The following is a 12,135-nucleotide window of genomic DNA, read 5'->3' on the forward strand; positions in this document are numbered from 1 at the left end:
ATTCATTGGCATCGTTGTTAGAGCAGGTTCCTATACAAACACGCGTTTGAAAACCCGCGTGAAGTTAGTTCTAAAACGCTTAATTCACACGCTATAGGCAAACACCAGTCTTTGGAAAGTCGGTTTGACTCCGTTGTGCTACAGGCAGGTGCAATTTCACAATGAAATCAACATTTTTTTTTTCCTTAACTCGCACCCATTATTATAATCTCAACTAAATCGAGCAATAGCTTCCGTTCTTTTGTGCACACCCCTGCTTTTTTAAGAATCATTAACTACTAACAAGTACATTTATTTCTGAACTCATTACTTAATGTGAAGTTGTGGTATTAGGTTTGTAATTATTATATTAGCAATGCTTATTTTGATTGCGTTTATCAAAATAATACTGAATTTTTTTTCTTAAAGTTAGTGATCATAAGTGATGATTAGTAATTGCTTACTCTTATTAATTAAAAGTAAGAGTTTATTAAATAAATTATAATTAACGTTCATAGGTAAATTTAAACTTGAAACGATAATTTTTCTTTGTCAAATACGTAACAGAAAAGAACCCAATTAAAAGTTAATTAAATAAATTGTCATTAACTTTTTAGGCAAATTCAAACTTGAAATGATAATTTTTCTTTGTCAAAACTTGTTACTTAAAAGTGAAAAGAACCTTCGAAAGTGCTTGTGCTTGGTAAAATTTATAATTAGGATTATTTAAGTAATCAAACTGTAATAGAAAGATTTTATTGCGAATTCCAATACTTAAAATGAAACATTTAATTATCATTTTTGTTTGTCCAAAATTGTAACACGCTTAAAGAGAAAAATAAGTTTTTAAACTTTAGCTTATCTAATCCCAAAACCCAAATTAAATGTACAGGTATAGTTAACCTCAAAAATGTATCTGTCTAAAAGCACATGCAAGTTAATTAAATTAATTTACAATATAAACATTTAATTCGAACACTTACACAGATGGTAATATCATAAACTTGCTTATTTACAGAAGTTTCCCTGATACACTCTCCAGAGACTACGGTATTAACTTCTTTTGCTTTACAATTCAATTACGTTAAAAATGTGTTTAGTTTTTATTATATTTTAGACAATTCCTAAAATAATTTTGAAAACCTTCTAATGATAAAAACGCGACGTATTTTATAATTGTAGCGCTCCCCATTTTTAAACTGCTAATGTACCATTTGCGAATTTCCCGCCAAGATATTTCAATTCAGTCCGCTAGACTCGCTGCTTGTCAGTTTACCTCTCGGCATGTATACGCGCGATACCATGGAAACTAGATGCCACATGAGGAGTAGGCTAATGCGAAGTGTGTTGGGTACTTTATAATGCCAAGCATTGGTGCTAGACCTCTCTGGGCCTAGAATTTTAGCCTCCAGTCAAGCTGGTTGCACCAAGTCAAAACAAGTTGGGAAACCAAAATAAACCTCTCCGAGTCGAGACGAGAGCTATCTATGCGCGTAATTTTCAACACCGCATTTTTGTTTGTATCAAAGAATTTCTTGGAATATCGAAATGAAACGGAAGTTTACAGTTAAGTAACTGCTAAAATAATCGTAATGCCAATACAAATTTACCATATTTTCAAATAATACTTCGCAAAATGAAAATTTTATGGTTTTGTAAGAGTTCTTTTCATGCCATCACAAAACCTTATTTATTAGGCCTATGCTTTGCATCTCAACATTTTCAAGTTACGAAAAAGGAATCGTCTCCACCCTAACTGACAGCTTCAAACGAACCATTAATTTCCATTTTTCCCAAGTCGATTTCTCTGCTTCGCTTTTATTAACTTTTCGTGGCAACGACATCATTACTCGTCCTTAATTAACTTTGAATAGTTACTATGATTTATAATTCAATGGGAACGCGTCTTAATTACTCGCTTTATGTTAAACGCGATACAAATTTAAATGTAAAATTTCCATACAATCTCGCCCTCTTATTCTTGATAAAAGAAGTCGGCCGACTGTGGGGGCGTGTAGGACATTGCAAATTTTATAAAAAAAATTTATTGAATTTCACTCAATTTGCGTCTAATTTTCATTTTTAAACTTAATTTTCGATGAAATTTTTATTATATTGAAAATTTTTCAAAGTTTATAGTGGGGGTACTCCTTGGTTTGCTCTTGGTGTTATAAAAGACGCTTTCCTAATTAAACTTCTATTTTAAGGTACACAAACGTGAAAAATGAAGGACCAGACAACACTGATTCTTTGGTATGAAACTATACATAAAATATTTAAGCTCTAAGTCTGAAAAAATATCCCATCCTCGGTTTCCTTTTTGCCAAGCAAATCTATCCACACAAGAGAGGAAAATTTGAGAATATGAACAACTCCCTCTGAGCAGAAAATAAATCGGCGGGTGTCTCGCGAATTCGCCTCGTGCCAATAAAAAAACAAGGTGGCCAAGTTAAAATTTTACCGTTTTCAATTATCACGAGGGTGATAACATAACAAAAGAGTTAAGCAGGTCGGCAAGTTGATATCGTCCCTTTCAACCGAATTCCCAATGGACCGCAATCCCACTCGACCGAATATCCCGCAATGATTTTAGATTTCCAGCCCAATGGCTATATTCCCGATGGACCGAATTCCCAATCGTCCGAATATGCCCCTAAAAAATACATGAATATAACTTGAAACACTGTAGCCGTCAGCGATTCGGTGGTGTAGTGGATACGATGTTGGACTGCGAAGCGATAGGGTTTTGGTTCGAATCTCCGAAAGGTATGTAAATAATATAAAAATAAATGTTTCGTGACACTAATTAAAACACTCTCTTTCATTCCTTTCAAGGCAAGAGATATATAGAATTAATAAACAATGCTTAAAATGAAGTACAGTCTTAATGGTAGTTCCATCAATGTCTTTAAGTTTTAAATTAAAATTTTAATATTTTGGTTTCGGGTGGGTTAGGTTAGGTTAGTTTTAGTTTGGTTTGGTTCCAATAATTCGTTGACACCTTTTCCAAAATATGCTCCTTTTAATTAGCTACCACCTTTTCCAAAATATTCTCCCTTTAAATAGCTACCACCTTTTCCAAAACATTCTCCTATTAATTAGCTGCCACCTTTTCCAAAAGATCTTCCTAAAAATTAGCTGCCACCTTTTCCAAAATATTCTCCTATTAATTAGCTGCAACCTTTTCCAAAACATTCTCCTACTAATTAGCTGCCACATTTTCCAAAATATTCTCCTTTTAATTAGCTACCACCTTTTCGAAAATATTCTCCTATTAATTAGCTGCCACCTTTTCCAAAAGATTTTCCTATTAATTAAAAATATATTTAATGCAAAACCACACAGTATGTCTTCTTCCAGTTCAATAGAATTTCGGTCCAATGGGACTATAATAAAATCGTACCTTTTGGCTACGTTCGGTCGAATGGGACACCACAAAAAAGCCGTACTGTCGAATGGGAATTCGGTTCAATGGGACCAAAGCGTTAAGTTATGTCTTGCTTTTTAACCAAAGACGCAGTGCCGTCTTATCCATTGGGCCCGTTTGGCACTGGCCCAGGGGCCCCTTAAGAACAGGGCCCCCATAGTTGTCAAATAATACTTAATTTACATTTCTTGTCACAAGAAAACCACTGGAAAATATAAACTACTTTCCATTTGTCATTTAGTCTTTTCAATGAAAAATTTGGCCTTCGAACTTGAAAAATGTAAAACTAAAAGTCTGAGACCTATAAGACAGTCACCCATTGCCTAGGTTTTTACATTATCTCCCCTCCCCATGGCCTCGCTTCACAACCGCACATCGGTTTAGTTTGAAACCAACACACTAAATCAGACTCAGTCTATACTGTCATTTTGCCATGCGCAGAGAGAAAACCTGGAATTTTCTCGCTCATTCTCGCTGTTAGGTGGCACGTGGGGTACAAGTCTATTTCTTTCCCTGCTGAAAGTAGACCACTCTGTTTAAAATATAATTCCTGTTATGAATAAAATTATGGCTGAGATGTTAGACAAACTATAAATAGATATTATTAGTGATCAAATCAAAAATGAAACGTAATACTTTAAGCGGTGCCCAGATGATAAAACGAGCTGCTCAGTAGAAAGAGAAAGCTAACAAACTTCGCAAGGTAACATCATGGTTCCATCAAAATGCTATGAGAAGTGCTGAGACTGGTAAAATTACTCTTTCAACAATATCACCGAAGCCCTCAACGACTACCACAGTTCCAACCGACATTGCAGTGGAGTCATCACTTGTTCCTACAACTGATCCAGATGAGGATATTCCACCAGTGGAAGTGCCTAAATGTGAAACGAAAACATCTTCCTTCCAGGAAACAGATGAATGCTGGATTCGAAATGGGCCGACATCTTGTCAGAACCATGAAAGCGACATTTCCAAGACACGCCGAGTGTATAAAGAGGATGGAGAAAGCATTAGAATTCCAAGACAAGAGATTTGTCAAAAAATGTGTTCAAACGTGAATCACGTAAAGGCGATTCAAAAAAGGATCGACTTCGATCCAATTGTAAAGGAATTTTCAAGGAAGGAAGTGCGCAAATGTTTCTGACTTTGCGTTGACTTTTAAATTTGTAGACTTTTGTTTGAAGAAAATAATAACTATTTTTATTTCTCGATTAATTTGTTTTGTATAGGGGATTAGGGGCCCAATATACTGCACTGCCCAGGGGCCCATATAGCACTTAAGACGGCCCTGCAAAGACGGTAAATTTATACTTGACCACCTTGTTTTTTTTATTAGCACGAGGGGAATTCGCGAGACATCCGCTAATTTTTGTTCAAGGTTTGAAGAGAGATTAACAGTTCAGAGTGAGCCGAAAGTTAAATACACTTTTAAATAATCAGGTTTAGATATTATAATAGAAGAAAAGATCATGGTGGAAATCAGATCACTCAAAGGTCTGATCATAGTCGGGTTATAGCTTTGCAGTTTTCACACTTTTTAAGGGGCGAATTCACTTTCAGTGCGTGTAGCCACAAAAAAGCCTTAAGCAAGTAGTCCACTTAGCCTTGCGAAACCGTATCGTTACCGTTTTAAGTTCGTAAATCATCCGAAAGAGGGCGCCCATTACCTAAGTCCGAAAGCATTGTTTAAGAAACGTTATCAGATGGCGTTCTGTTCGTATTCGGATACGTGACGTTACGTTAACGATACGGTTTCGCAAGGCTTAGTGGACTACTTGCTTTAGTGTTATCAGGAGTTCATAATAACCCCTGGTGTTATGTAACGTTGACAAACTAAGAAAATCGTTGAGGTAAAACGAGAGGATAGTGTTTACACGGCAACTCTGTTGTGAATATGGCTTAGAACATTGAGCAGGGATAAGGGAGGTGAGATGGATTGGAAACGATGAAGCGGCACCGTAACTCTCCCAGTGTACCTCGTGCACGACCCTACCCTAAGTGCTGCAGCGTAGCGCCATTGTATTTGTATGAGAACTAGCTTTATTTTTAAAATAGAGGTAGAGTCTTTTACCATTTCGTCCGGTACGACCCTACCTAACCGCTGAGGAGGGTGGGAGAACTACGGTGCCGTAGGTGGGGTACAGAGGCAACGCTATAGGTATGCGGTTTCCACTCCATTCCTCTCTCCTTCAAGCAGAGGGTATACAGTTCAGGTGCAGATAATCGGGCCTTTACAAACACATAAAGGTAATATCCCTCCAAAAGTTTTACTTTTAATCTTTGGTTTTTCCCCATTGGATGATTTTAACGTCTACAAGACATATCCTTATTGTATGTAAAATGTCGTCTGCTTTACAGTTCATTCGCTATGCTTTGTATACAGATTTGATATTTTATAAATTTTAACTTCAGTATTTGTTCATAAAAAAAGAAATATTTCCATATCTAGGTAAATAATTTTGTAAGTAGTCCTCCTCTTGACTCGGAGAGGCAATATTTTGGTTTTTCCAACTTGTATTCTCACTTCGCTAATCGATTAACAAGTTTCAAAAAGAGGTTAAAAGGTTCAAGAGAGGAACGCTGAAAACAAACTATTTCAGGCAACATAAAAATTGTTTAAAAATTAACGCATTATATTTCATTAAGGCTATTGATTTCACTGTATAATTTTAAAGCGATTGAGTAAACTTGTTTCAACCCTTCATGCTCCCATTAACACCCAACTACTAACTCTTTTTCAAATACGCATTTCCAGGATTATGACTTGTTACCCCAGCCAATGAGTTACGCATCTGTATATTCTCTCTCTTATATCTCAACATCGACAGTGCCTTTCATGTACGACCAACAAAGATTACTGTCTGCAAAAAATCTGACGTTCGACGCTGCTCCAGTCGGAGCCTTCGACGATTTAAAAACTCTTTCCATAGATGTAAGCTCTTTTTCCTACTTTTCTTACGACATGATTAGTGTTGCGTGTGAGGGTTTCATTATTAAATGCGTTAGAACTTTGATTATCTTACTTAGTTAACCTTATGCGTGAAAAATAAGGGTATCGTCTACAAAGCCAAAACATGTTTCCCTCTCCACTGCCTTGCCTTATTATGTGTTTTCTTTACTCTAGCGTCAGTAGCGTGCCACCCAGATAAGTAAAAGAAATAAAAACCTACTCAAATATAATGGTTCTAAAACGCGTGTGATGTGACGGTCAGCTTATATGTAACATACCTAGCGCCACTTCCCCCGACGTTCATTAAATGGCCATCAGATTCGTAGCCAACCTCAGCGTCTCAATATTCGCTTCTCTTCAGGGAAAAAGTTGGACTCTGACATGTCAAATTGTCTAAATGAATCTCTTGTACAAAACTTTATAAAAATACTGAACCACATAAGGGTTTTAAGTAATAATTATAAAAATATAGTTCACCACATAAGAGTGTTAACATTAATAAAGCTATTAAATAGCTTTTGATCTCGTTAACCACAAAAGGGTTTAGAGTTCTAAACAAATGTTTCATAAGGACGTTTAGTAAATTTTTTGTACTTAACACGTTTTTAAGTGGGAACACCCTTATCTGCACGGTGCGGTACGACGCGGCGCAAGGACGAGCGATTAACGCGTGGCGCGGACGAACAAGGGCGAGGGCCCAACCAATTGAATGTTCATTGCCAGATTCTTTATGTCTCAAGAGAGACCGTAATTAACTTTCTCAGTTCAACGTTTACGCGCACTTAAGACAGGCGCGGTTTGCTCATAGCGTCGGGCAGGAACATTGGCGGCAAGGGTTCGGACAGCGATCAGCTTCGGGCCTTCGTCTACGGCATGGAACTGGTCTCCGGTATATGCGTCCTCGATGGTGGAGAGTGACAAAGAGTTTCTGTTTATTGTTCACTCTGGGCTTATATAGGTTTTTGGTGGTCAAGGGTTTCTTTTGGTCGAGCCAATCATCGACGATCTTTTGGTTGTAAGCGTCTCCATGACCATTCCTTATTCGCGTTCTCTTTTAAGTACGATGAAGCACTTGTTTATTTGCAGGTGTTTGAAACACGAACGCGTCCTCTTATTCTGTGAACCAAGAGGTCAGAGTTTTTGTTCGTGGTCCGAGTTTTCTCTCGTCCATGTTACAATGATATACTACGAAACTAACAATACTCTAAAAATATCCCACACTACACAATAATACATTTGAAAAACACGATTGGCAAACTCCATTCTTTAGGTAAAGGGTTAAAAATATATATATACAAGAAAAAGGGACTCTCACGAACCCCCAGAGAGAATTGTAAGCCTTTCAGGTGCGCATATAGAGACCATGGCCATTGGCCTTCTATTTGCTAGGGAATTCCCCATTGAACCGAGGTTTGCGACCAGCGCTGACCCCAACTCAAGGAGAATTATAGAATATTTAAAGGGAATATAATAATTTTAAAGGGAAGATGACTTTTTATTAAATTTGGCGTTACAAAGTGTCAAACTGTAGAATGTATATCTTCATGTCAATCTGTAGAATGTATATCTTCATGTCAATCTGTAGAATGTATATCTTCATGTCAATCTGTAGAATGTATATCTTCATGTCAATCTGTAGAATGTATATCTTCATGTCAATCTGTAGAATGTATATCTTCATGTCAATCTGTAGAATGTATATCTTCATGTCAATCTGTAGAATATCAATCAGTAAGGATGTGTAGCGTATCCAAGAACTCTATTGTTAGTGCCGGTGATGCTAAGGTTAAGCTCTTTGCTTGAGAGCCATCTATTTATTAGCAAAGTAATTTTTAATCGTTGCTCCTCTGAAAACACTTTTCAGATTTGGATCGGGTTGCTTTGCGTCATGGGAGTCTTAACGATGATTGACATCATTCACAAGCGAGTCAAGGGAATTCCAGGATCAATGATGTCATTCGTTGCCCAAAAACTCTTACTTTATTTCGGAGCCATTTTGGGAAAAGGTAGAGTTAATGTCATTTCGCGGAAGCTTGAGTCGGCATGATTTTTCTTTCATCTTGAAGATAGAATACCGCGCTTGGTTTAATGTTTGTCAGAGAAGCAAAAGCACCGAATTCGAATTTAAGAAGTGCTAATTCATGGGCGCCCGACAGCCTAATTGCTATTTTAAACACAACCTATAATCCATTTTAAAGAATAAAAAATATGCGCCTTTCCGGTCAAATCCACAAAGGACTTTAAATTATAAGATTGGACACCAAAATGATAGCTCTCATTATCGAATTATTATTTGCTATTTATCGATAAGCAACTACAGGCGTTATAATTAAAATGCTGAATTATTCAAGCGATATAACTCGGTTGCCGTGTAAACACCATCTTTTCGATATAGCTCAGCAGTATTTTCAATTTGCTAACGTTTGTGCAAAGTAAAGACTTAAGTGGTTCATATTACAGCTCACTAGAAGTACTGGGCGAATAACATTTCTGTGTATCAGCATTTTCTTCCAGCACGGTAGAGAAAAGGGTATTGACAAGGGTATTGTCAAGAAGCGATATCTAGTTTACTAGGGACAAGGTTAAAATTCGCTACATTTCCAGCTTTATCTCAAGCCCAAACGTATGTCCGGAGTTAATCCCCGCCTCTAAATTACAACCAGCATCTCATTGGTTCTTGAAAGCTCACGTCAGTGCGACGCGAGTGTCGAAAATTACGTAAATTCCGACTTATGAGAGGTGAAATAGTCTGGCCTCCTTTAACGCCCCCTCTGTATTTTGAAAGGGGGACTGGGACTATGGCAGGCGAATACTTAGGCATCTTATACCTTCTCCATAGTAAACTAGATATCGCTTCTTGGTAATGTATTGTTGGTAAAAAATCATGCTCTTATATTTTTAGCCACATCATAGTATACGATAGGCTCTTAGTTTCACCCGAGCCGTTGTAGTAGTTGTGGCCAGGGTTGTCGCTTTTGTTATCAATAGATTTTAGCTTTAAAGGAACTCTATAGTACCTCAACCCACCAGTAGGGGTGATTGTGTACCATTGGTTCGAATCTCATTGGATCGAATGTCTTGTTCGACCGAATCCCGTTGGACCGAATACCGCAATTTTGGCGGATTTCCAATCATGAATTTTCCTTTAATTTCTGGTTTTTTTTTTCAAAATGTTGTTTTTTTAAGTTAGTATTTATTCGTATGATCAAAAACGGATTTATGTACTAAGAACGTGGGATCATAGCTTTAGCCTCTGGTACCATCCTCGCATACTTTATTGAGAAACTTCGTCTGCTTATACTTTGACTCCACCCACAAATTCTGTAGCGACTTCGATCTAGAGATCGAAAATGTCATTCCAGGGATAGATAGACTTTTTTAAGACGGAATGGGTAACAGGGTTATTCGGGTGCGCGTCCAAGTCCACGACCCCCTTACCCGTGACGGAGGGGTATGAAAGAAGAGGCGGGTCTTATTTTCGTTATGGCGTTGTATGTATATCCGGGTCAAATAAACGTCGTCTGCCCCTTCGTCTGCCAAGTTGGAATGGGTTCGGATTGTAATTTTTGAAATAACATTGTTTAAAAATGGAAGTTATGCAAGACATAGGGCGGTTAACTTCATCAAATTCGTTTACAAAGTCATGAGGATAGTAGACATGATTGGCTTAAGAAAGAATTCGCGAACACTTTTCACCCTTACAGATGTACTCCAAATCCAAAACACCGGCACCAAATTCACTAACTAACTTCTTAATTGCTATTAAAAACAATTCCCGAATAATTACCGGACCCTCGCATTTAGACGGCTCCATTTTGAGCCCCTGTGAAGACGCTTATCTGTACAACCATAGCCCACTCGATCCGCGCTCCCGCTATAGCGCGAGCAGCTTGCGTCGTGACGCGCGTGATCGAGTGGGCTATGGTACAACGCAAGAGGGGTCGTAGTCATAGCGACAAAGGTAAACAGGAATTACGTATTTGTGGCCCTCCTTGTCAGCAACGTCACCAATACGTAGTTTTAATGAGCCAATAAGATAATTTAATTTTTTGGTTACGTGTTGAAGGAAGGGGCTATATACTCGTCTATGAGTCGGACTGAAGTAAAGACCAAACATTGTTTATTCCGTCTTAAAAAAGTCTATCTATCCCTGGTCATTCTTATCTCTATTTTCGTGGTTAAATATTTTTTTCCGAAATTGCGCGTGGTAAAATAGCATAGTGGACAACAATGCTATATAACTCCCGATTTAGTGGAATTAATAGAAGTAACTGAGCTCGGTTAGAGATTATATTTTGATTTAAAAATTTTCAGATCGCACCCGGGTCGGTCGCGCAGAAGTATGACACTCCACCACAGTACCTTGGAGACATGATAGGAAGTTTGAGTTTTCATTCTTTAGTTTATCTCCTAAGTGTCGGAGATGGGAGAGTTCCTCTCCTTCTGTGGAGTCGGTTAATTTTGAATTTTTATCTGTGGGGTCGGACACCTCTGATTTTGTTTAGGGTCTTCGAATTTTTTTCTTTTTTTTTATGTGCTAAATAAATAGATAACGATGTTGCCACTATTATGGCTCTGCCCTTCGGTCAACTTGTTACCTAATAATTTATACCTCTCCGTGACGTCATCTTCACAAGGAGAGGTACAAAACCGTTCTTACACATTATACAAACGACGAATACCTAAGGTAGTGAAAAACAATTTTTGCAAATTTCCGTGAACTATGAATGCGGTCCAGAAGTTGCAAACACGTTTGCTTCGATTTGCAAACTGCGAACGCGGTCCCCTTGGTTGTAAGAATGCACACAGACACACCCACACGTCCAACAAAGTGGATGGTTTAGTCAAACAAAATGAACAGGCCTTCAACCAATAAATTTTTCAATTGGTTTGCGTTCCTGCAGGCTTCGATGTTCCTTCGTCACTGGCGATTCGCTTCAGCGTTGGAGTGTATCTCTTGATAGTAGTGGTTTTCGTCAATTTGTTCAACGGAGTCTTGAAAGCCAATTTCTCTTCTCAGAAAAAGGAAAACATTAACGGAATTCTGGATTTATTGAAAGTACCCGAAGTCAAAGTTTTCATTAATCCGGGTATAGGCGGCAATCTCAAAGAATTGGTGGAGATTTTTAAATACTTTAGTCTCATCACGAAAGTCCATTAGTAAAATTTCAATTCCCTCAGACTGACAATGAAATGAAAACTCTCTGGGATCAGCGATCAGGAATCGACCAGACTATCGAAGCTGAAGACTTAATTTCAGGAAAGCAAATATGGTTTGGAGATATAATCTCTTTACAGTCGTACTCGCTATTAATGTCGGATGGGCCAAAGCTGAAACTATTGCATTTTCATCTTGGTTCGGCCAAGTACTTGCAAAATGCGCTAGTGTTCCCAACCAATAATAGAACAATGAATCCGAAAGCTCTGAAGTACATCAACCGAAGGTTCGTTAACTTTCTTAATGTAAGAACAGTGTGCGTTACGTGTTTCTCATTTGCACATTGGCGATGATCTTTAACATGAAACATAGCTACTATTTTCTGCTTCGATAATTCTGTACCTCTATTGGCGTTTACGTGCATTGATTTATAACGCTGGAAACTTGCTAAAATTAAGGACAGTGCAGACTGACACATTTTGCGCGTTCGCATCTACCCATCGCTTGTTTGCAAGATCACGCTACTGCCGATCCACATTGGGTTTTCGCTACTTTGCGTCCTCACCTCGCGAAGATACAAATTTCTCGCGACTAGGCCAAGAACATCGCGAAAAATGC

At 38.0% G+C, this 12,135-nt stretch overlaps 1 protein-coding gene across 3 annotated transcripts; it reads left to right on the forward strand.

Annotated features, from left to right (window-relative positions):
* Nucleotides 1–5,212: 5,212 nt before the first annotated feature.
* On the forward strand, nt 5,213–11,899 carry LOC149629864 (uncharacterized). Of its 3 annotated transcripts, none has more exons than XM_089851548.1 (3): nt 5,213–6,341; nt 6,534–8,365; nt 11,264–11,899. In XM_089851548.1, exons 2-3 carry the CDS (start codon nt 8,137–8,139, stop codon nt 11,518–11,520), a joined length of 486 nt encoding a protein of 161 aa, XP_089707674.1. In that variant the 5' UTR covers nt 5,213–6,341; nt 6,534–8,136; the 3' UTR covers nt 11,521–11,899. The 3 variants fall into 3 exon arrangements, with proteins under 3 accessions (XP_089707674.1, XP_089707673.1, XP_089707675.1); XM_089851547.1 differs by having other exon boundaries at nt 8,224–8,365; XM_089851549.1 differs by lacking the exon at nt 5,213–6,341 and having other exon boundaries at nt 6,348–6,991; nt 7,151–8,365.
* The last annotated feature ends 236 nt before the right edge of the window (nt 11,900–12,135 follow it).

The sequence above is a fragment of the Phalangium opilio genome, unplaced genomic scaffold, assembly GCF_054372755.1.
Source record: "Phalangium opilio isolate 3A_F unplaced genomic scaffold, DU_Popi_V2 ptg000105l_1, whole genome shotgun sequence".
Taxonomy (NCBI): domain Eukaryota; kingdom Metazoa; phylum Arthropoda; class Arachnida; order Opiliones; family Phalangiidae; genus Phalangium; species Phalangium opilio.